The sequence below is a fragment of the Helianthus annuus genome, chromosome 3 (genome assembly GCF_002127325.2).
Source record: "Helianthus annuus cultivar XRQ/B chromosome 3, HanXRQr2.0-SUNRISE, whole genome shotgun sequence".
Lineage (NCBI taxonomy): Eukaryota > Viridiplantae > Streptophyta > Magnoliopsida > Asterales > Asteraceae > Helianthus > Helianthus annuus.
Window position 1 is genome coordinate 47,522,619 of NC_035435.2, and position 26,212 is coordinate 47,548,830.

The 26,212-nt window shown below is 40.9% G+C and overlaps 1 protein-coding gene across 1 annotated transcript; it reads right to left on the reverse strand.

Annotated features, from left to right (window-relative positions):
* Nucleotides 1-24,617: 24,617 nt before the first annotated feature.
* LOC110931468 lies at nucleotides 24,618-26,212 on the reverse strand. The gene is made up of 2 exons (XM_022174861.1): nucleotides 24,900-26,212; nucleotides 24,618-24,786 (listed from the first exon to the last, which is right to left on the reverse strand). The coding sequence occupies exons 1-2, from the start codon at nucleotides 26,210-26,212 to the stop codon at nucleotides 24,618-24,620; spliced, it is 1,482 nt and encodes a 493-aa protein (XP_022030553.1).

Below are 26,212 nucleotides of genomic sequence, written 5' to 3' on the forward strand. Positions count from 1 at the left end.
TGGCGTACAGTTGCTCATTGCGGAGGAGCTCGAGGATAAGGCGTAGGTGCTGTTCATGCTCTTCTTGACTTTTCGAGTAGATCCGGATGTCGTCAATAAACACAATCACGAATTTGTCGAGGTAAGGCTTGCACACTCGGTTCATGAGGTCCATGAAAACCGCAGGCGCATTAGTCATTCCAAAGGGCATGACGAGGAATTCGTAATGACCATAACGAGTTCTGAATGCGGTTTTGGAGATGTCTTCATTACGGACTCTTAGCTGATGATAGCCCGATCGTAAGTCGATCTTAGAGTAGTAGCTCGATCCTTGCAACTGATCGAATAGGTCGTCGATACGCGGGAGAGGATAGCGATTCTTGATGGTAACTTTGTTCAGCTCACGATAGTCGATGCACATTCGGAACGTGCCATCCTTCTTCTTAACAAAGAGTACCGGTGCTCCCCAGGGTGATGAACTAGGGCGGATAAATCCTTTATCCAATAGTTCCTGTAGTTGTGTAGAGAGTTCCTTCAGTTCTGCGGGGGCTAGTCGATATGGCGCACGAGCTATGGGCGCTGCTCCAGGAGCTAGCTCGATTTGGAATTCAACCTGACGGTGGGGAGGGAGTCCAGGTAGTTCTTCAGGAAATACCTCGGGGTAGTCACGTACTACTGGAAAATCTTCAATCCTCTTTTCCTTTTCCTGCGTGTTGGTGACAAGTGCTAAGATAGCGGTGTGCCCCTTTCGTAAACACTTCTTGGCTTTCAAGAACGAGATGATGCCTGTGACTTCTCCGCCTTTGTCACCTTGCACGATGAGGGGTTTGCCAGAACGGCGGGTAATGCGAACCATTTTCTCTTGACAGAGGATTTCCGCGCGATGTTTGGATAACCAATCCATACCGATAACGACGTCGAAGCTTCCAAGAGTAATAGGGAAAAGATCGATGCTATAGGTCTGACCAGACCGTACTAGTTTGCAGCCTTTGATAACATGTGAGGCCTCGATGTTTCTACCATTAGCTAGCTCGACGATATGATTAGAACTTAGTAACGAAGGCGAGCGCTTAAGCTTCTTACTAATACGTAGGGACACATAACTAGCATCGGCTCCAGAATCAAATAATACAGAAACATAACGATCATCGAGTAGGAACTTACCCGCCACGACGTTGGGGTCATTCCTCGCTTCTCCAGCTCCAATCACAAAAGCCCTTCCCCTTGCACCATTCCCAGCATTGTTGTTTTGATCGTTGTTTCCAGCTCCCTGATTGTTGTTGCGGTTCTGGTTCAGTTCAGGGCAATTCTTCTTAAAGTGCCCCTCAGCTCCACACTGGAAACAACCCTTGATGTTCCCATGATGCTGCTGCTGCTGCTGGTTCTGCCCCGCTGGACGTGGACTCCTACAGTCCTTGGCCTCATGCCCCATCTTGTTACATCGCTGACACTGACTTTTCCCACAAGGCCCACTGTGATGTCGATTGCACTTGTTGCACTTGGGGTGGTTACCGCGATAGCCACCCTGTTGTTGAGTGCCCTTGTTGTTTTCAGTTTTCCTTTGCTGTGCTGGGGCCTGAGTGGGGTTAGCATCCTTGCTTTGATTTCCTTCCCACTTACGCTTATTGTCATTAGAAGTTCCGGCAGTAGCACTGATCCTTTTGGGCAGCTTGCCCTCTTCTACGGCCTGATCAGTGAGTTTGTGAGCAAGACGGACGACCGGCTGAATGGTATTGAGGTTGGCTGCAGTCACATGGCTTCGGATTTCTGGAGCCAAACCCCTGATGTACAATTCGATTCTTCGATACATAGGTCGGGACATGTTTGGGCAAAGAGCAGCATAGTCATTGGACAGTTTGGTGTAGGTCTCAATCTCTGACCCAACCATCTTAAGCGCAAAGTACTCGTTCTCGAGTTTGTGGATGTCATCCCGGTGACAGTACTCCTCCTTAATCATGTCCTTGAAATCCTCCCGCGCAGTAGCATTAGCAGTTTCCAATCCAAACATCTGAATTTGCGCCTTCCACCAGGAAAGCGCGTTTCCTTCAAGCGTACCAGTAGCAAACTTCACCCAATTCGCAGGGGGACACTCACAGACAGCAAAGACAGCTTCAACTTTCTCAATCCAGTGCAGAAGACCTATGGCACCCTCAGTGCCATTGAAAGGGAGAGGCTTGCAATCCATGAAAGTTTTGAAAGTACACACGTGTGGTTGCGCAGGTGCATGCTGACCTGTTTGTGAGAAGCGAAGCGTACAGGTTTAGGGATAAAAGGCGATGCGGCGGTAGGATCTAAACATCCTAGGATAACGAGTTTACCTCCAGGGTGAGCTGCGAAAGCTGCAGCCACCGTGTTAAGCAGGTTAGTGAATTGAGCTTGAGTCATGTTAATGTTTCCTCTTCCACGTCCACTCATTGTCTTCATAATCAGAAAACACAGTATGAGTGTGATGTCGTAATGTAGCGAGAATGAGATAGAAGAGAGAGGTGTATTTATCTAACTAGGCACACTAGTACGTATAGCAAAACAGAAAACATAAGGTAAGCAAGCAAGTAAATACTAGTCCGAGCTATGAGGTCTAATGTGTTGAGTCTTGCACTTGGAGTGTAGTGTCGTCGCGAGTCACGGGTTATAGTCTGGTTTTTCCCAAAAAGATTTTCCCCTTTTTAAAACCAAGTTCACTATAACCAATGGCTCTGATACCAATCTGTCACACCCCCAAAATCCACATGCGGAACACCACCGCTTGGAGGCGTGACTGACCAGGATCCAGCCACCAATTATACTGAGCAATTTAATTGTTAACATAAGTAATACTTACCAACCACAAGGTTTGCAAATATCATAATCAAAGTTCAAAAGTATTTAAGGTTAAGTAATAATTCAGATAAGTAGCGGAAGCATAGACAAAATAGTTTAGAACAAGATTCTTAGTTCAAGTTTGTTTAAAACCCAACACACGGGTTAGACGACCACTACACATCCGCAAGCTGCAAGCTCCTGAGTCACTGGGTACCTGCAAAGCATGCAGTAAGGTGTCAACATAAAGTTGAGCGAGTTCACTAGTTGTCCAGTTTTTAGTTTTCGAAAACTTAAGTTGTTTAGATAAGGCATTTATAATCACGTTGTGGGGAGCTACCCCATCTTGTAAGCTCACTAAACTGTAGATACCGAAACTGTTGACGGAAAGTTGTTGTGCCCCGAGTCAATGTCTATCGTCATTGACCAAGATGCAAGGTCTACTAGTTCACGCCCGATCTCCCCCGGTCACGGTGTGAGGTTGTCAAACCTAATAGCGCTATCAACTAATAACCCGTTCGCCCCCGGCGATTAATCGGTACTGTAAGCAGGGACTTATGGTGATAGAGTTTCGTTTAGCTTGGCTAGTTGTGATTTATAAATAATATCCAAACGTATCTCCCCCGGAGATAGTAATTACCCATTCTGATTTCCCCCGGACATAATGGTTCAAAAGTATTTTTCCCAAAGTTGGCAGTTTGTCCGTGTCCCTCCATGGACGCATGCTTTTAGTGTGTGAACTCACCTTGGGTTGCTCGGTAGATTAGGTTACTTGTCAAACACGCTGGTCACCACGTCCTAACATGGTTACCAGTATAGGTCAGGTTTGGGTATAGAGAATGTCACGTATATTTACACATAGCATGCATACAGTTACATGTTGAGTTATTGGGCCTGTTCTACTATTGGACCAGTCAACAGTATTAACTAACACATAGTTCAGTTAAACAGGCAGCCCAAACAAATCACATTGTGGCCCAATAACTAAAGTGGACAGCCCAGTCGAGACAAGGTGGTCTCGACTCGAGAACATGCGGTCTCGAGTCGCAACCAGGAGGTCTCGGCTTGTACTGGCTGGTTTCGAGTGGTGCAGGCTTGACTCGTAACCCCAGAGGTTCCGAGTCTGGTCTCGAGTTGTCACGAGGAGGTCTCGAGTCGCAACCGTTGCGGTCTCGAGTTGTCACGCCGTGGTCTCGAGTCGCAACCGTTGTGGTCTCGAGTTGTCACGTCGTGGTCTCGAGTCGTAATGCTGGTCTTGACTTGTTCACGTGCTGATTCAGATATAGCAGGCCAATTTGTACTATGCATCAGGCCCATTTTAAGAAATAACCAATGAGGGTTAACTAACAAGTTTTCTAAACTGACAATTAATTAAAATGGATCAAACATTACCTTTTTCAAATCTTTAACCCATATTCAACATGTTCATCATAAGTTCATCATTTTAGGGTTTTCATACTAAACATAACCATGCATTCTTTGAACCAAAATCACATGTTTAACAAGATCATTTTGCAAGAAACAAATGAAACATTCATTTTGTAACCTTGAACATAGTTCGGTTGGCCATAAACACTCTTAAACTACCATTCATTAGCCATTTTTAAACATTTTATCAAGCATTAACATATAATGGTTTACACATATTGTTAATACTCACAAATCATGCGAAAATCATGCATAACACTTCTAACTAAACACCTTCTAGTTCATAAACACACATATGTCCTACACACACATTAGAACACTAACCGGTTGTGAAGAGGCACCGAATCAAGGAGAAACCGAGAAAGTGAAGTGTCCGGGTGATGATGACGAGCTTGACTGAGTTTCTTGATCGAGATTCTTTGTTGTTGCCGGTTAGATCCGAGCTTGAACCGAGAATTTGGGAGAGAAGGTGGTGTTGTTGAGGGTTTTTAGTGAGAGAGAAAAGGAGTGTGTGTTTGTGTAAAATGAAGGAAGTGGGGAAGGTTTGGGGGTTTTATACTTGGTTTCGAGTAGGCTAAGGGGGTTTCGGCCCAACCGGTTACGGCCCACTCGGGACCGAGTGGCCCACTCGAGACCGAGTGGTCTCGAGTCATTGTCTCGACTCACTAGCCCAAACACATAAATATATATATATATATATATATATATATATATATATATATACACATACATACAACACGTAGCAAGTAAGAAGGTCACATTTTCATTTAATATTATATATACAAAATGATATTACAAGATGTTTGTTCGGGAAAACCTAGAGTGTCACATTATCCCCAAGTTTTAAGAACTTTCGTCCCGAAAGTTAAAGCAGCCACTGCCAAGCTAGTGTGGGTAAGAGTGTTTCAACGGGGTGTCACAGGGACCTACAATTGGTATCAGAGCGTTAGGCTCTTGAAGAAGCTCGGTTCAGAATTGTGTATACAGATTTGGGTGGAATTTTCGAAAATTTTAAATCTGAAAACTAGGGTTTTGGAAAATTTCGAAATTTTTAGTTTTGTTCTTGGGAATTTCGAAATTTTGGGTATTTTGATCTTATTGCGTATTTAATTTTGCTGTTTTTAGTGGTTTGGTTGCAGGAAAGTTGAAGATTTTGAAGAAAAACTTGAAGATTTGAAGAAAAACTTGAAGATTTGTTCTTCGTGTTCTTCATTGAAGAAAAACTAGGGTTTTCATATTTTTATCAAAATTTTACTGATTTTGGTTGTTTGATTTTGCAGGAAATTGTTAAAAGAATCTGGAAAATCTTCAGAAATTTGAAACATATTAAGTTTCCAAAATTTTCTAGCAAAATTAACAATTCCGCTGACAAATCAGAGTAATTATCTGATCCAGCAAATTTAACATCGGTGACCGGCGAAATTAAAATCCAAAGGAGACTTTGGTGATGGTTTTAATTGTCCTCAGTGATATTATTACGGTGATCGGCGAAGTTACTAGACGTCGTGCTAGAGAAATTATTTACCAGCGAATTTGATCTGCTATTTTAATTAACCAGCGAAATTAAGGCAGCATAATTACCCAGCGAATTTAATTAATCAGAGGAATTACCCAGCGAATTTAAGTGATCAGAGGAATTAATCAGCGAATTTGTTCCAGCGAATTTAAAAACTCAGCATAATTATATCTACTCTACCAGCATAATTATAATTACTCTACTAGCATAATTAACTTTATTTGCCAGCATAATTAGCGTGACCTAGCATAATTAATGTGGTTTGCCAGTAAAATTAGCTAGAGGAATTAAAAGGTGGAGTATTTAATTTCGTGGAGGAATTAGATACGTATAGAGGAATTAACGTTTTCGTGAATAGAAAGTGATCCGTAGCTCATTTGACTAAACCGTTTGCACGGTTGGGTTCGTTGGATTTTTAGAACAAAAAAAAACTCTGGAAATTTCCGAATTGGGTTTTCGACATTATATATCATTGGATTCGTTTTTCGAGACGATTCTAACGGTATAATTTGGTAAAAACAGTTTTCGGAAAAATATTGTACAGTTTTATCAGTAGCGGTAAAACGTGTTTAAAGATGGTTAAAGTGGACAATGTTGGTGAGAAAGTTAAGAATTGGCCAAAGCTGAAAAACGTTAAAGAATATGCTATCTGGAAGGAGGAATTTGAATCGGTTGTGAAAAGTGAGGATTTCAGAATGTGGTGTTGTATGATTGATGGATACATTGCTCCTACACGTCGTGTCGAAGGAAGGGTTATAATGATGTCTTATGACAAGATGGATGAATCTGAGAGACAGGTGGTTGATGCTGAGAAGAAAGCTTTAGCTGCAATAAAAATGTCCTTACCTGATGGCATCAAGCATACCTTTACGAAGTACACTAATTCAAAGAATATGTGGGATGCATTAGAAAAGCGATATAAGGGAAATGCAGATGTTGTGGTAGAAGAGAAGAAGAAAGCTGTTGAGAAGAAGGCTGCAGAAGTTTCAAAGGGCTTGAATGGTGTGAATGAACTTACAACAGAGGTGAAGGTAACATCAGAACCTGTAAGTCATACATGTCATAATTGCACTGAACTACAAGGTAAAGTTAATAGACTATCGGAGCAGAACAAAATTCTGTTAGCTGATTTGGAAAAACTGAAAGAGTCAAATGTTCTTTTGATTAAACGAGAGTCAAATTGTTTAAACAAACTCGAGTCAAATGAACAGGAAATTAGCAGGTCATTGATTTGGCTCGTGAAACTGTGAAAGATAAAACTAATGAATTTTCTGATAAGTGCAGGGAATTGGCCATTGCACAAGACCAAATTGTCGAACTTAAACGAAAGTTAGACAAATTTGGAAATTCTTCATTAGTTAGGACTCACATTCAAAAAGGTTTGAAAAAGAGTAATGATAAAAAGGGTTTGGGGTTTAGTAAAGCCTCATCTTCTAAAAATCAAGACTACTCTTTTTTACCTGATGAGAATGAGCTAACTGACTTTGTGCCTACTACACCAGCTGTAGTGGATCCGATAGCTGTGGACTTGCCTAATAGTCCAGTTACTATGAAAGAATCTGTTGAGTGTAGCAGTACACCTCATAAATCGGATGAGGATACTAAAGAGGAAAAGAAGAAAACTTTTAAAAAGAGATTTAAGAAAAAGAGAATTTATAAGACAAAATCTTGTTTTAAATGTCACACCAAAGGACATGTGGCGAGTTGTTGTCCTTTAAAGAAGAATAAGGGAAAAGTTGATGAGGTTAAAGATGGGAATAGAGTTGGTTTAAACAATAATGTGCAACCACATTGTCAATATAATCAACCAAGATTTCAATCTATGACTTCAACAACGAGACGATTTGATAGGCCAAGAAGCAATTCTACACAATTTAGCTATTTTAATGGTAAATCAAATCGGTTTCAAAGTCAAAATAGAAATTTTGGATATCAAAATCGATACCATACTTTTGGTAATCGAAATTTTCAAAGAAGAAACGAACATAGGGGTTTTAGTAACTCAAATGTTCGACAACATCCAAAAATTTTTCAAAATTCATGGTATAATAATGGGAGAAGAAGGTATCAAGAGAATAATTTTCAAAGGTCAGAAAATCCGAGATTTTATTGGAACTCTCGCGATCAAAGACCTAGTGGAAATTATAAATCTTGTTCAACAACGGGTAATACATCCAAGACACCAGTAAGGTGTGATGGATATTGGTTAGAGGCATCTTATACGGATTTACATGGTCAACCCAAAACCGGTCAGGTTTGGGTTGTTAAGTCTAACTTAGTTGTTGAGTGTGTGCAGAATGACCAAGAAGGACTGTTGATGTGTTCGACAGTGGTTGTTCCTGTAAAGTGTCTGAGGTGAATAGTAGGTTAAAATTGGTAACTAACTATTTACTTTAGTGACTGATTGATGATTTATTGGTGAAAAACTTATTGTCAGATTGAAGTGGGAGTCTGTTTGTGTTTAAATTTCTGTTTTTGAAACTTGCTCCATAAAAACAAAAGTTTAGGGGGAGAAATTTCCCTAAGCCAAAAAGAGTTTAGTTAGTACGTGTGTTTAGGGGGAGTAAGTTATAAATTTAAAATCATAAAAATACAAAAACATTAAAAAATCAAAAACATAAAAAAATAGAAAATAAAAAATGAGTTATCACTGTGTGAAAAAGAAGAAATGATAGTACATCAGCAAGTTAGACTGTCACACTGAAATTGAACCAAAATTGCTTAAGTGTGATAGCAGCTTCATCATATGATGTACCAGTAGGCAAAAAGCATAAAATAATCAACTTACCAATGTGATATAAACATAAATGAACTGAATATGAGTGGGGAACACATCAGTGGTGTATGGTTTAATGACCTTAAATCTTGCGTTGATAGATTGCCAAAATCTGAAGTTTTGGGTCTTTATACTGTTATTTCATCCGGGGATATCAGGGGTGTCCTTCTGCTGCATCCAGATACATGCTGACCTAGACACACCCGGGATATCTTAAAAGAGCAAAAAATGCCAAATCCCATAAATGAATAAGCTCTCATTGAGAGTCATTCAAAAAGTGCAAAATGCATAAATCGTACCAAAAATATGGTATTTGTCTTAGCCCTCGTTAGATATTTTGGTCTCTTTGCTGTACGGAAGTACTGACCTGTTCACCAATTATCTACCGTTGAAAAATAAAACGGATGAATTCAATATACTCACCTACTACGATGAATCTTTGTGCATACCTTGATCGCGGGGGTATATTCTGATGTGGGACACGCTAGTATTTCAGTAAATAGTATTACCTTAACGTATCATATGGTAATGGAACTTGAAATGTTCATGCATTTTGTTTAAGTGGACAAACATACTGGTAATCGTCTTGAACTGCTTTTCATGAAAAATTAAATAAAGAATTATCTAATATTGTGAAAACAGTTTGATTGTGCTGATATGATCTTCTTACCAGTGATTCTCACAAAAATAGAGTGTTTATTGCTTTTGTAAATAGTTTACAGCTATCTTAAAATATCAAAAATACCAAAAATATTTCTTTTTAAAAGGACTTCCATTTTGATTTGACAGATTGTTGTTTTTGCATGATAAGATAAAATATTGGTTTATCTTTAAATGTGAAAAAGACTAATGGTTTTTCGAGATACTTGCTTGTGTTTCTAAACAGATTGATGCAGTTATCAAAATGAAGTGCAGAATACAAGTAAAGTGCAGATTGAGAGTGAAGTAAAGAACGTGTGAAGATGCATGGTGGGATCCTTCCACTACATTGCAGAGAGAGAAAGAGATATGGAAGAGTTGGAGCTTACTTACTTAACCAAGGATTGCTAGCTAACTGATCTACAAAGAATGAAAGTTTTGGAGATTGGAAGCATCAGCTAAGGGGGAGTCTGTTGATGTCAGAAGCTGTGTAGCTGACGCTATCCAAAGACCAAAAGAACACAAGATGTTTGAAGACAAAGTTACACTATGAAGCTATTGTCAAGGGGGAGTCTGTTGGTGCATATTCGGTGATAACAGCTTAATAGTTTGATTATTTAGTCTTTGGATATTTTGTATTGGGCTTAGCTTATTGGTTAGTGAGTTTATTGTTGTAATGGGCTTGGAAAATGGCCCAGTCCATGTAGGAAGCCCAGTTCACAGACATGTAGTATATAAACATGTTTTGTGATTAGGGTTTTAGTTGTTAGAGAGTTTTAGAGAGAGAGAAAGTCTAGTGAGAGAGAGAAATTTTGAAATTTAGGGTTTGTAGACAAGATCACAGATAATGGTTGTGAGGTTGTGAGGTCTTGAGTTGATTGTAAAACGTTTAGTTTGGATAATCAATAGAAGACCCGTTTGATTGTGAATTCTGTTTTCTACTCGTTTCTGTAACAAATCTGATCTAGAGGATTCCGCACTCTAGGTTAGATATACAATTCTGTGACGATCCATACATCAAGGGGACCTACAAAAACTATTTTAACCGAAAAATAAAACAACTATTTTCGGACAATGGGGCTGAATATATACAACTTCAACCTCATCTCATCTCTTGTGGCATAACTCACATCACATCGCCACCTCACACACCCGGACATAACTGTCATGCTGAACGTCGCCAACGACATATTGTTGAAACCGGTCTCGCCTTATTATCTCATGCCACAATTCCAGTTACATTTTGGCCTTTGCCTTTTCCACCATTGCTTATCTCATAAATCGTCTTCCCACATCAACATTAAACAACTCCTCCCCGTTCTTCAAGTTATTTAAAAAGCAACCAAATTACACTAAACTCTGAAATTTTGGTTGTTTGTGTTACCCATGGCTAAGACTATACTCTCCTCATAAACTACATTCTCGATCCACCCCATATATTTTCGTTGGATATTCTCCAACCCAAAGTGCTTTCTATTCACTTGATCCGCTAACCTACAAAATATACTCATCAAGACATGCCATCTTTGGAGAAAATGGCTCCCTTTCGAACGTCTCACGAATTCTCCTACCACCCCTTCCATCAACCTTACTGAGTGGGTACCTATATCTTTACCCATACCAAATCGCAATGCTCTAATAACCCATCCAACTCTCATATCCACTCACGTGCAAAATTCCATTAATAAACCTCATTTATCCCCAACCGCTAACATTACCCCCATTAAACAACTTCTTCATCTACTAACCATATTGAGTCATCACCATCAATACAAACATCACCTCTACCAACCACAGAAACTACCACCACCTCACAATCCATGCATGCCACATATCAAATCACCAACACACTCCCTCTCAAACCCAACACCCGTTCACAACCCAAAATCCAACCACAAATATCATAACTCTGATTGTCTACTCTACACTAATACTACGTGGTACCTATCGAACCTCCCACTATCACCCATGCCCTGAAGCATCCATCTTGGCGTCGAGCTATGCAGGATGAATTTGATGGTCTTGAACTGAACAAAACTTGGACTCTTGTCCCCTCCATTCTTTCCTCCAACCTAGTTGGTTTCAAATGGGTATATCGCACCAAGTATAATCCGTATGGATTTGTCGATCGACTAAAACCTCGTTTAGTTGCCAAGGGTTTTACACAATGCTCGGGCAGTGACTATATTGAGACTTAACATAAACAATGCATTTCATCAAGGAACTTTCAATGAAGAGGTATTCATGGCTCAACCACCGGGATTTATAAATCCATCTTTCCAGAAACACATTTGCAAGTTAAATAAAGCTATTTATGGCCTTCGTCAAGCTTCACGTGCTTGGTATGATGAACTCAAATCTATTCTCCTTTCACATGGTTTCAAACATACCATATCTCTATCTCTGATTCATCCCTTTCCACCCTCACTGTTTGTGACACCCCGTTGAAACACTCTTACACGTACTAGCTTGACAGTGGCTGCCTTAACTTTCGGGACGAAAGTTCTTAAAACTTGGGGATAATGTGACACTCTAGGTTTTTCCGAACAAGCATCTTGTAATATCATTTTGTGTATATATATTACTAAATGGAAACGTGACCTTCTTGCATAATATGTGTTGTATGTATGTATATTATATAAGTTTATGCGTATATGCTAGTGAGTCGAGACCATGACTCGAGACCACTCGGTCTCGAGTGGGCCACTCGGTCTCGAGTGGGCCGTAACCGGTTGGGCCGAAACCCCCTTAGCCTATTCGAAACCTTGTATAAAACCCCAAACCTTTCCCCACTTCCTTCATTTCTTACACAAACACACTCCTTTTCTCTCTCACTAAAAACCCTCAACAACACCACTTTCTCTCCCAAATTCTCGGTTCAAGCTTGGATCTAACCGGCAACAACAAAGAATCTCGGTCAAGAAACTCGGTCAAGATCATCACTACAAATCGGACATTTCATTTTCTCACTTTCTTCCTTGATTCGGTGCCTTCTTCATAACCGGTTAGTGTTTTCTTGTGTGTGTAGGATATATGTGTGATTAATGAACTAGAAGGTGTTTAGTTAAAAGAGTTGTGCATGATTTTCGGATGATTTGTGAGTTTAACAATATGTGTAAACCATTATGTGATAATGCTTGATAACATGTTTAAAAATGGCTAATGAATGGTAGTTTAAGAGTGTTTATGGCCAACCGAACTATGTTTCATTTGTTTCTTGCAAAATGATCTTGTTAAACATAAGATTTTGGTTCAAAGTATGCATGGTTATGTTTAATATGAAAACCCTAAAATGATGAACTTATGATGAACATGTTGAATATGAGTTGAAGATTTAAAAAGGGCAATGTTTGATCCATTTTTATTAATTGACAGTTTAGGAAAACTTGTTAGTTAAACCTCATTGGTTGTTTCTTGATTTGGGCCTGATGCATAGTACAATTTAGTCTGCTATATCTGAATCAGCACGTGAACAAGACAAGGACAGCATTGCGACTCGAGACCACAACGGTTGCGACTCGAGACCACGACGTGACAACTTGAGACCGCAACGGTTGCGACTCGAGACCTCCTCGTGACAACTCGAGACCAGATTCGGAACCTCTGAGGTTGCGAGTCAAGCCTGCACCACTCAAAACCAGCCAGTACAAGCCGAGACCTCCTGGTTGCGACTCGAGACCGCATGTTCTCGAGTCGAGACCACTTTGTCTCGACTGGGCTGTCCACTTTGGTTATTGGGCCACAATGTGTTTAGTTTGGGCTACCTGTTGACTGGACTATGTGTTGCTGAAATTCTGTTTGATTGTGTAAATATTAGGGCCGGCCCAATAACCCAATGTATGTTTGTATGCATGCTACGTGTTAGTTATGTGTAGATTATACGTGATTGCTTGTACACCAAACCTGACCTATACTGGTGACCATGTTAGGACGTGGTGACCAGCGTGTTTGACAAGCAACCTAATCTGCCGAGCAACCCAAGGTGAGTTCACACACTAAAAGCATGCGTCCCGTGGAGGGACACGGACAAACTGCCAACTTTGGGAAAAAATACTTTCAAACCATTATTTCCGGGGGAAATCAGAATGGGTAATTACTATCTCCGGGGGAGATACGTTTGGATATTATTTATAAATCACAATTAGCCAAGCTAAACGAAACTCTATCACCTTAAGTCTCTGCTTACAGTACCGATTAATCGCCGGGGGCGAACGTGTTATTAGTTGATAGCGCTATTAGGTTTGACAACCTCACACCGTGACCGGGGGAGATCGGGCATGAACTAGTAGACCTCGCATCTTGGTCAATGACGATAGACATTGACTCGGGGCACAACAACTTTCCGTCAACAGTTTCGGTATCTACAGTTTAGTGAGCTTACAGATGGGGTAGCTCCCCACAACGTGATTATAAATGCTTTATCTAAACAACTTATGTTTTCGGAAACTAAAACTGGACAACTAGTGAACTCGCTCAACTTTATGTTGACACCTTACTGCATGCTTTGCAGGTACCCAGTGACTCAGGAGCTTGCATCTTGCGGATGTGTAGTGGTCGTCTAACCCGTGTGTTGGGTTCTAAACACACTTGAACTAAGAATCTTGTTCTAAAATATTTTGTCTATGCTTCCGCTACTTATCATAACTATTACTTAACCTTAACTAACTTTTGAACTTTGATTATGAGATTGCCAAACTTGTGGATTGGTGAGTATTGCTTATGTTAATAATTAAATTGCTCAGTATAATTGGTGGCTGGATCCTGGTCAGTCACGCCTCCATGCGGTGGTGTTCCACATGTGGATTTTGGGGGTGTGACAGATTGGTATCAGAGCCATTGGTTATAGTGAACTTGGTTTTAAAAAGGGGGAAAATCTTTTTGAGAAAAACCAGACTATAACATGTGACTCGCGACGACACTACACTCCAAGTGCAAGGCTCAACACATTAGACCTCATAGCTCGGACTAGTGTTTACTTGTTTGCTTATCTTATGTTTCCTGTTTTGCTATACGTACTAGTGTGCCTAATTAGATAGATACACCTCTCTCTTCTATTCCATTCTCGCTACATTACGACATCACACTCATACTATGATTTCTGGTTATGAAGACAATGAGTGGACGTGGAAGAGGAAACATTAACATGACTCAGGCTCAATTCACTAACCTGCTTAACACGGTGGCTGCAGCTTTCGCAGCTCACCCTGGAGGTAAACTCGTTATCCTAGGATGTTTAGATCCTACCGCCGCATCGCCTTTTATCCCTAAATCTATACGCTTCGCTTCTCACAAACAGGTCAGCATGCACCTGCGCAACCACCCGTGTGTACTTTCAAAACTTTCATGGATTGCAAGCCTCTCCCTTTCAATGGCACTGAGGGTGCCATAGGTCTTCTGCACTGGATTGAGAAAGTCGAAGCTGTCTTTGCTGTCTGTGAGTGTCCCCCTGCGAATTGGGTAAAGTTTGCTACTGCTACGCTTGAAGCAAGCGCGCTTTCCTGGTGGAAGGCGCAAATTCAGATGTTTGGATTGTAAACTGCTAATGCTACTACGTGGGAGGATTTCAAGGACATGATTAAGGAGGAGTACTGTCACCGGGATGACATCCACAAACTCGAAAACGAGTACTATGCGCTTAAGATGGTTGGGTCAGAGATCGAGACCTACACCAAGCAGTCCAATGACTATGCTGCTCTTTGCCCAAACATGTCTTAACCTATGTATCGAAGAATCGAATTGTACATCAAGGGTTTGGCTCCAGAAATTCGAAGCCATGTAACTGCAGCCAACCTCAGTACCATTCAGCCGGTCGTTCGTCTTGCTCACAAACTCACTGATCAGGCCGTAGAAGAGGGCAAGCTGCCCAAAAGGATCAGTGCTACTGCCGGAACTTCTAATGACAACAAGCGTAAGTGGGAAGGAAATCAAAGTAAGGATGCTAACCCCACTCAGGCCCCAGCACAGCAAAGGAAAACTGAAAACAACAAGGGCACTCAACAACAGGGTGGCTATCGCGGTAACCACCCCAAGTGCAACAAGTGCAATTGACACCATAGTGGGCCTTGTGGGAAAAGTCAGTGTCAGCGATGTAACAAGATGGGGCATGAGGCCAAGGACTGTAGGAGTCCACGTCCCGTGGGGCAGAACCAGCAGCAACAACATCACGGGAACGTCAAGGGTTGTTTCCAGTGTGGAGCTGAGGGGCACTTTAAGAAGAATTGCCCTGAACTGAACCAGAACCGCAACAACAATCAGGGAGCTGGAAACAACGATCAGAACAACAATGCTGGGAATGGTGCAAGGGGAAGGGCTTTTGTGATTGGAGCTGGAGAAGCGAGGAATGACCCCAATGTCGTGGCGGGTAAGTTCCTACTTGATGATCGTTATGTTTCTGTATTATTTGATTCCGGAGCCGATGCTAGTTATGTGTCCCTACGTATTAGTAAGAAGCTTAAGCGCCCGCTTTCGTTACTAAGTTCTAATCATATCGTCGAGCTAGCTAATGGTAGAAACATCGAGGCCTCACATGTTATCAAAGGCTGCAAACTAGTACTGTCTTGTCAGACCTATAGCATCGATCTTTTCCCTGTTACTCTTGGAAGCTTCGATGGTGTTATCGGTATGGATTGGTTATCCAAACATCGCGCGGGAATCCTCTGTCAAGAGAAGATGGTTCGCATTCCCCGCCGTTCTGGCAAACCCCTCATTGTACAAGGTGGCAAAGGCGGAGAAATCTCAGGCGTTATCTCATTCTTGAAGGCCCAGAAGTGTTTACGAAAGGGGCACACCGCTATCTTAGCACTTGTCACCAACACGCAGGAAAAGGAAAAGAGGATTGAAGATTTTCCAGTAGTGCGTGACTACCCCGAGGTATTTCCTGAAGAACTACCTGGACTCCCTCCCCACCGTCAGGTCGAATTCCAAATCGAGCTAGCTCCCGAAGCAGCGCCCATAGCTCGTGCGCCTTATCGACTAGCCCCCGCAGAATTGAAGGAACTCTCTACTCAACTACAGGAACTATTGGATAAAGGGTTTATCCGCCCTAGTTCATCACCCTGGGGAGCACCGGTACTCTTTGTTAAGAAGAAGGATGGCACGTTCCGAATGTGCATCGACTATCGTGAGCTGAACAAAGTTACCATCAAGAACCGCTACCCTCTCCCGCGAATCGACGACCTATTCGATCAGTTGCAAGGATCGAGCTACTACTCTAAGATCGACTTACGATCGGGCTATCATTAGCTAAGAGTCCGTAATGAAGACATCTCCAAAACTGCATTCAGAACTCGTTATGGTCATTATGAATTCCTTGTCATGCCCTTTGGAATGACCAACGCGCCCGCGGTATTCATGGATCTCATGAACCGAGTGTGCAAACCTTACCTCGACAAATTCGTGATTGTGTTTATCGACGACATCCTGATCTACTCGAAAAGTCAAGAAGAGCATGAATAGCACCTACGCCTTATCCTCGAACTCCTTTGCAATGAGCAACTGTACGCCAAGTTCTCGAAATGCGACTTCTGGCTTCGAGAAGTCCTTTTCCTTGGGTACGTGGTTAACAAGGATGGAATTCACGTCGACCCAGCAAAGATCGACTCTATAAAGAATTGGCCTACCCCTAAGACTCCGACCGAAGTCCGCCAATTCTTGGGACTAGCAGGGTACTATCGAAGATTTATCATGGGATTCTCAAAGATCGCTCAGCCTCTCACGGCTCTTACTCAGAAGGGTATGGTTTATAAATGGAGTGAAGCTCAGGAAACCGCATTTCAGAAGCTAAAGGATAACCTCTGTAGTGCTCCTATCCTATCGTTACCTGAAGGTACCGACGATTTTGTGGTTTACTGCGATGCATCCATTCATGGGCTCGGTTGCGTGTTAATGCAACGCGAAAAAGTTATTGCCTACGCCTCTCGACAACTTAAGACTCACGAAAAGAACTACACTACGCACGACTTGGAACTAGGAGCAGTGATCTTTGCGCTTAAGATATAGAGACATTACCTATACGGTACCAAGTGCACCATTTACACCGATCACAGGAGTCTCGAGCATATCTTCAAGCAAAAAGAATTAAACATGCGACAACGTCGATGGGTCGAACTCCTGAATGATTATGAATGCGCCATCAAGTACCATCCGGGCAAGGCCAATGTCGTGGCAGACGCCCTCAGCCGAAAAGACACTACGCCCAAGCGCGTGCGAGCGCTACAACTTACCAGCCAGTCTAACCTCCCTACTCAGATTCGAAATGCTCAGGTTGAAGCTCTGAAACCGGAAAACATCAGGGCTGAGTCCCTGCGAGGATCGAGACAACGACTAGAACAAAAAGAAGATGGCGCTTACTATGTGGCAGGGCGCATTTGGGTCCCACTCTACGGAGATCTACGTGAGCTTGTGATGGACGAAGCCCGTAAGTCCCGTTATTCAGTACATCCTGGTTCGGATAAGATGTACCACGACTTAAGGACCACTTACTGGTGGCCTGGCATGAAAGCCTACATAGCAGCATACGTTAGCAAATGTTTGACCTGCGCAAGAGTCAAGACTGAGTATCAGAAACCAGCAGGCCTACTCCAGCAACCAGAAATCCCGAAGTGGAAATGGGAACAAATTTCCATGGATTTTGTTACGGGGCTACCTAGATCCCAACGCGGGAATGACACTATTTGGGTGATAGTAGATCGATTGACTAAGTATGCACACTTCCTGGCCATTAAGGAAACAGACAAGTTTTCTACCTTGGCAGAAGTCTACTTAAAGGAAGTAGTCTCGAGGCACGGAGTGCCAACTTCCATTATTTCCGACCGAGACGCTCGTTTTACTTCCGAGTTGTGGCAAGCTATGCACAAATCCTTTGGCTCACGTTTGGACATGAGCACCGCTTATCACCCACAAACGGATGGGCAGTCTGAACGCACCATCCAAACCCTGGAAGACATGCTTAGAGCATGTGTGATCGATTTTGGCAAGAATTGGGAGAAGCATCTACCGCTGGTGGAATTCTCCTACAATAACAGCTACCACACTAGCATTCAGGCGGCACCTTTTGAGGCATTGTACGGTCGTAAATGCCGATCACCTCTTTGCTGGGCGGAAGTTTGTGACAGCCAGGTCACAGGCCCAGAACTGGTGGTAGACACGACGGAAAAGATTGCCCAGATCAGACAACGCATGGCGGCAGCTCGTGACCGTCAGAAAAGCTACGCTGATAAGCGTAGGAAACCGCTAGAATTCCAGGTCGGGGACCGGGTTCTACTTAAAGTCTCACCCTGGAAGGGTGTGGTTCATTTCGGTAAACGGGGCAAGCTGAATCCGCGATATGTTGGACCATTCGAAATTACCGAGAGAATCGGTAAGGTCGCTTATAGATTGAACCTTCCTGCAGAGCTGAGTGCAGTGCACAATGTTTTTCACGTGTCTAATCTGAAGAAGTGTCTGTCAGATGAAACACTCATAATTCCCTTCAAGGAACTCACTATTGATGAACAGCTACACTTTACTGAGGAACCGATTGAGATCACGGATCGAGAGATCAAAACCCTCAAACGTAGCCAAATACCTCTCGTGCGAGTTCGTTGGAACTCACGACGTGGCCCAGAGTTTACCTGGGAGCGGGAAGACCAGATGAAGTGCAAGTATCCCCAATTGTTCCCAAACGAAACCCCCAGCACTGAAGCTACAACCGAATTTCGGGACGAAATTCCAAACTAACGGGGGGATGATGTGACACCCCGTTGAAACACTCTTACACGTACTAGCTTGACAGTGGCTGCCTTAACTTTCGGGACGAAAGTTCTTAAAACTTGGGGATAATGTGACACTCTAGGTTTTTCCGAACAAGCATCTTGTAATATCATTTTGTATATATATATTATTAAATGGAAACGTGACCTTCTTGCATAATATGTGTTGTATGTATGTATATTATATAAGTTTATGCGTATATGCTAGTGAGTCGAGACCATGACTCGAGACCACTCGGTCTCGAGTGGGCCACTCGGTCTCGAGTGGGCCGTAACCGGTTGGGCCGAAACCCCCTTAGCCTATTCGAAACCTTGTATAAAACCCCAAACCTTTCCCCACTTCCTTCATTTCTTACACAAACACACTCCTTTTCTCTCTCACTAAAAACCCTCAACAACACCACTTTCTCTCCCAAATTCTCGGTTCAAGCTTGGATCTAACCGGCAACAACAAAGAATCTCGGTCAAGAAACTCGGTCAAGATCATCACTACAAATCGGACATTTCATTTTCTCACTTTCTTCCTTGATTCGGTGCCTTCTTCATAACCGGTTAGTGTTTTCTTGTGTGTGTAGGATATATGTGTGATTAATGAACTAGAAGGTGTTTAGTTAAAAGAGTTGTGCATGATTTTCGGATGATTTGTGAGTTTAACAATATGTGTAAACCATTATGTGATAATGCTTGATAACATGTTTAAAAATGGCTAATGAATGGTAGTTTAAGAGTGTTTATGGCCAACCGAACTATGTTTCATTTGTTTCTTGCAAAATGATCTTGTTAAACATAAGATTTTGGTTCAAAGTATGCATGGTTATGTTTAATATGAAAACCCTAAAATGATGAACTTATGATGAACATGTTGAATATGAGTTGAAGATTTAAAAAGGGCAATGTTTGATCCATTTTTATTAATTACAGTTTAGGAAAACTTGTTAGTTAAACCTCATTGGTTGTTTCTTGATTTGGGCCTGATGCATAGTACAATTTAGTCTGCTATATCTGAATCAGCACGTGAACAAGACAAGGACAGCATTGCGACTCGAGACCACAACGGTTGCGACTCGAGACAACGGCGTGACAACTCGAGACCGCAACGGTTGCGACTCGAGACCTCCTCGTGACAACTCGAGACCAGACTCGGAACCTCTGAGGTTGCGAGTCAAGCCTGCACCACTCGAAACCAGCCAGTACAAGCCGAGACCTCCTGGTTGCGACTCGAGACCGCATGTTCTCGAGTCGAGACCACTTTGTCTCGACTGGGCTGTCCACTTTGGTTATTGGGCCACAATGTGTTTAGTTTGGGCTACCTGTTGACTGGACTATGTGTTGCTGAAATTCTGTTTGATTGTGTAAATATTAGGGCCGGCCCAATAACCCAATGTATGTTTGTATGCATGCTACGTGTTAGTTATGTGTAGATTATACGTGATTGCTTGTACACCAAACCTGACCTATACTGGTGACCATGTTAGGACGTGGTGACCAGCGTGTTTGACAAGCAACCTAATCTGCCGAGCAACCCAAGGTGAGTTCACACACTAAAAGCATGCATCCCGTGGAGGGACACGGACAAACTGCCAACTTTGGGAAAAATACTTTCAAACCATTATTTCCGGGGGAAATCAGAATGGGTAATTACTATCTCCGGGGGAGATACGTTTGGATATTATTTATAAATCACAATTAGCCAAGCTAAACGAAACTCTATCACCTTAAGTCCCTGCTTACAGTACCAATTAATCGCCGGGGGCGAACGGGTTATTAGTTGATAGCGCTATTAGGTTTGACAACCTCACACCGTGACCGGGGGAGATCGGGCATGAACTAGTAGACCTCGCATCTTGGTCAATGACGATAGACATTGACTCGGGGCACAACAACTTTCCGTCAACAGTTTCGGTATCTACAGTTTAGTGAGCTTACAGATGGGGTAGCTCCCCACAACGTGATTATAAATGCTTTATCTAAACAACTTATGTTTTCGAAAACTAAAACTAGACAACTAGTGAACTCGCTCAACTTTATGTTGACACCTTACTGCATGCTTTGCAGGTACCCAGTGACCCAGGAGCTTGCATCTTGCGGATGTGTAGTGGTCGTCTAACCCGTGTGTTGGGTTCTAAACAAACTTGAACTAAGAATCTTGTTCTAAAATATTTTGTCTATGCTTCCGCTACTTATCATAACTATTACTTAACCTTAACTAACTTTTGAACTTTGATTATGATATTGCCAAACTTGTGGATTGGTGAGTATTGCTTATGTTAATAATTAAATTGCTCAGTATAATTGGTGGCTGGATCCTGGTCAGTCACGCCTCCAAGCGGTGGTGTTCCACATGTGAATTTTGGGGGTGTGACACTGTTGGCTCCTCTCCTATTTTCATTATCGTTTATGTCGATGACATAATCATCACCGGTTCATCTAATACTCTTATCCCTTGTTTCATTAATCTCTTATCCACAAAATTTCTCTTAAATACCTTGGTCCTTTATCTTACTTCCTTGGTGTAACAATACTCAAAAACACCACAAAGAATCATAACCGAGGCCCCAAACACGTACAACAAAACCCAGCACGAGAAACGAGGAAAATCACCAGAAAATATTATCAGGAAGCTTATAGTAATACCCTATGTTATACAAAGTGAGTCATTCTCTTTTTACTTAAAATGCTTTACAAAATCCTAAATGTTTTTCAGTTATACTTACAGTGATTGAGTCTTTGATTTCTACAAATTACTGCCAGTATTATGGGGTTTTGTATAAATTACTTGATAACCTTCACAATTGGACAATGGGTTAACTAATGTGTGATATGAACATAGTCACAGATCCGTCGAGTGACAAGTACTTTGGAGTTTTTGTTAGATATAAACATTGTAATTTCTGTCTTGATACTGTAAAGTTATAACAATGTATCTTTTTATAAAATGGAATGTACTCGCCAGTATTTCTTGCTGATAAAATGTTTTCAAAACGCGTTTCAGGTAACTTGATGTGAAGCTATTAAAAGCTAGCTATGGAGCACTGAAGGCTTAAATAAAGTGGCTATAGTTACCAGAATAAGAGAAGAAGTTTATATTTTCAGCAATTTGGGTTTATCCCTATAAATACATTATAAATGGAATATGGGTTTTAGCCCAATTGTGTAATATAAAAAGTTTGGTGTTTTACAAATTCTGAAAAATTATTTCCTAACTATGACCCTGATTTAATTCCGCTCCAAATTTAATAAACACCGATACCACCAGTCAGGCTCACGGCACCCGCTCCCAGGGTGGGGTCGGGGGCTGCGACAGAAGATGGTATCAAAGCCACTAATTTAAGCCATTTACGGGTTCTATGAATAACTAAAACTTAAACAATTATGTTAGGAAATTTATGTAAATAACTTCTGTGTTATTCTGTGTAAATAAATTTTAATATTTATATTATGATTAGTTTCATGGGCTTGACCCGTCTAGAACTTTAGGCTGTCTTTTAAATTAGCTTGTACAAAAGGTTAGAATGATGAGTTTGACCCGCTTATAATTTCAGCCTCATCTTTTATGAGCAGTTTGTATCATCTTTGCCCAACACCTGGGATCAAAGGGACAGAGCCCAGGAAACAAAATGTTAGAATTGTGGGTTTGACCCGTATAGAATTATTTTGACCCGTATAGAATTATTTTGACTAATTAGTTTGTACGTCTTCCATTCGAACTAGAAATGACCCGCTATAAACAAAACAAGCTCTGAACGTAGCCAAATTAGTTTACTTGCTACCTCAACCCATTGACTAATAATTTGTTGGACTTTTCAAGAAGAATGAGAATCAACGTAAAATTAGAAATAGAGATTGTGCAGTTTGAAAGTTGGATGGTATTGAAAGTAATTAGTTTAATATCATTAAGTCATAGTATTCGAACGAGCCGAGCTTAAACGAGCTCAAGATCCCGAGCCTAAAAAAGCAAGCTCGCTTACTAAATGAGCCCGAGCTTCGCTTATCGAGCTCGAGTCGGCTCGCGAGCCTATTAATTATATATGTTTTTGTTCCTATATTAAATATATATTTAAATAATAATAATAAAATTATGAAACAATAACAAAATTATATATAATTAATAATTATAATTAATATAAATTAGTAACAAATAGAAAACGAGAAAAATGAATTATGAGATCTTAATTCTGCTATCTTATAACAAAATTCAGTCGGAGTTATATTCAAAAGTCAAAATGTTGGATAAAGTGAGGAGAATATAAAGTCAAATGTATTCAACCAACATTACAAGCCAGCCTTTCAAACTTAGTCAAAGGTTCTAATATTATCATTCAACCAACATTACAATTCGGCATTACATATTATTCATTACGTAAAACTATGCCCTTACAGTCGGTTCTATAATAATCATCGCGGGATTCATTACCCATGTCAAGTGGATCTACACGTGGCAATATATTATCATTGTGAGGAAAAATTACAGTACTAAATTCCTCGTCAACGTCATCATACGAATCTCTGTAGTTATTGGGAGGTGTCATAAAGACAATAAACATTTTTTATCCAGCTGGTCTTTAACATAAAAGACCTGTCGTGCTTGTGAGGCCAATATGAACGAATCATCCTTGTGGCCTAACCTGTTAAGTTCGACTAGTGTGTAACCAAGACTGTCTTGTTTGACCCCATTTCTATTTTCAACAAAGTCACACAAGAAAAGAGGAATTCTTTTAATATGATAATCTAGTACCCTGATCTCTCGTAAAACCCCATAATAAAAGTTTTGTCTATAGGTTACTACTTCTTTAGAAATGTGCATGTCTGTTGCCTCAACACCAACCCCACTGTTTTGGTAAACTGTACCATCACGAGATTTTGTACGAAATTTATAGCCGTTGATTTCATATACATCGTATTTTAATACGTTGTTGTGTGCTCCATTCGAAATCCACTTTACGGTTTCTGATATACTTTCTCTGGAAACCGCTAACTCGTTTTCAACCTAAATTTCATTACATGAATGAGATACACCTTGCACAAACTAGAATAAAGAAAAAACTAAGATTATGCAAAAATTTAATTTACCTTGTTGCGTAACCAGTGACCAAATGTTGTGCTATGCTCTTTCTCCAGCCATGCTTGTCGTTTACCACCATGTTGGTTTTTCAAAAAGGTCATGTGTTGTCTGCAAGTACATAATGAGTATAATATTTGGTAGCTCCTAATGTAAAATAAAAAAAAAACATGTTAGTTATACTTACTCAATATAAGGCACAATTTCAGGCGTATTTTGCAATACATAGAAATGTGCCTTCAAGGAGAGTTCCGGAGAAACCTGAATTGGTTTACCGGCTGACACAGGATTTCCTTCACCATTATCATTTTCAGATGTCTTATGCTTATCTGGTGGAATGCCAATTGTCTTGATGGTATTCGCTGAAAAACTCAATTGTTTCTTCTGCAATATTCTCCTTAGCAATGCATCCTTCTGGATAAGTTTTGTTTCGCACATGCCCTTTAATAACCTTCATGCACCTTGATTTCTTTGCTACATATTGATTTGAAAAAAAAAAAAGCAAAACCTGATAATAGCATATCTTGTGAGTTCCGGCATGATAGACCGTATTGCAATGGGCAAAAACTATTGCATAAGCATATGATAATCATGTGATTTAAGTCCCACAAGTTTCCTATCCTTTCGATTCACTAAACTAGAAAAGTTAGAACAGTAACCTTGTGGAACCCTTTAGTTGTATAATGCTTCACAAAACTTGTCTTTTTCATCTTTCGTTAATGAGTAACATGCTGCAGGAAGTATTGTTTTGTTGCCGTGTGTTTTAGCCTGCAACTCTTCTTTTAACCCAAAATGCGCCAGATCCAATCGAGCATTCAATCCATCTTTCGTCTTTCCTTTCCTGGAATGTTTAGCAATGTTCCGACAATACTCTCAGCCACATTCTTTTGAATATGCATGAAATCAATACAATGTTAGACACAATTATACCACCAATACCTAAGTCGTCGATACCATATGTTGAATTTCTTCCAATAGGTCGGTTCTTTGTGTCTAGAATTTGAACTATCACCCTCTTTTGATGTTTTCCTTTTTCTTTTAACTGTCTTCCCCCCTCTTCCGGTCGAAGTTTCTAGGATTTCTGATTCTTTATCCTTAAATCCTTTCCCCCATTTATTCTTAATGTATTTAACTTCGTTGAATATTTCTTCTCCGGTCATAGGATTTGTAGTAGTTCCCCACTCTTCCTTTCCATTGAACGCCTTCGTTTGCTTTCTGAAAGGATGGTTATATGGTAGATATCTTCTATGACCAGCATAACACTGCTTGGCTGAGAAAGGAAGTCTACAGCAGTGAGTTTCTTTTCGACACACTACACAACCATGGAATCCACTATAGGGGCAGCCACACAATGTACCAAGAGCAGGGTAATCATTAATCGTCCATAAAACAACTGCACGTAGAATAAACTTTTCTTGTGCATAGGCATCATATGTTTCAACTCCTTCTTCAAATAAGAGTTCTAGATCGTCAATCAAAGGATCCAAAAACACATCAATATCATTTCCAGGTGTTCCCGATATTAACACTGAAAGTATGATGAACTTTCTTTTCATACACAACCAAGGCGGAAGATTGTAAATGACAGATAAAACCGGCCAAACACTGTGATTTCTGTTACCTCTATTTACATCAACCCCATCCGTGGAACTACCAAGCCGAAGATTTCTTGGATCGTTAGCAATTTCAAGAAATTTGTTATCTATGGCTTGCCATGCAGGTGAATCTGATGGGTGGCGTAAAACACCGGGTTTTTTGGAACTGGTGGTGTGCCATAGTAAATCTTTTGCGATACTCTTAGCTTGAAAGAGTCGTTTCAGTCGTGGTATTATGGGAAAGTACCACATTACCTTTGCAGGAATATTTTCATACATTATTTTATTGTTCTCATCTACCTTCCACCTTGACTTCCCACAAGTTGGACATACTATAGAGTCTTTGTACTCCTTCCTGTAAAGAATGCAGTCGTTGATGCATACATGTATCTTTGTGTATTCCGAACCCATTGCCTTCATTGTCTTTTTGGCCTCATATGTATTTTTCCCCATTTCGTTACCTTCAGGTAGCATCCTTTTCAACAAAACTAGAAGTTCAGTAAAGAACTTATCTGAGACTCCATGCTTACTCTTCAAGTTAAGTAGTTGAACTAGTGTGGACAACTTTGTGAAGTTAGGACATCCTTGATACAGGGGCTTCTCAGCATCAGCAAGTATTTCTAAAAACTTCTCATAGTCCTCTGTGAAATTATCTTCTGTAGCATTCACCAT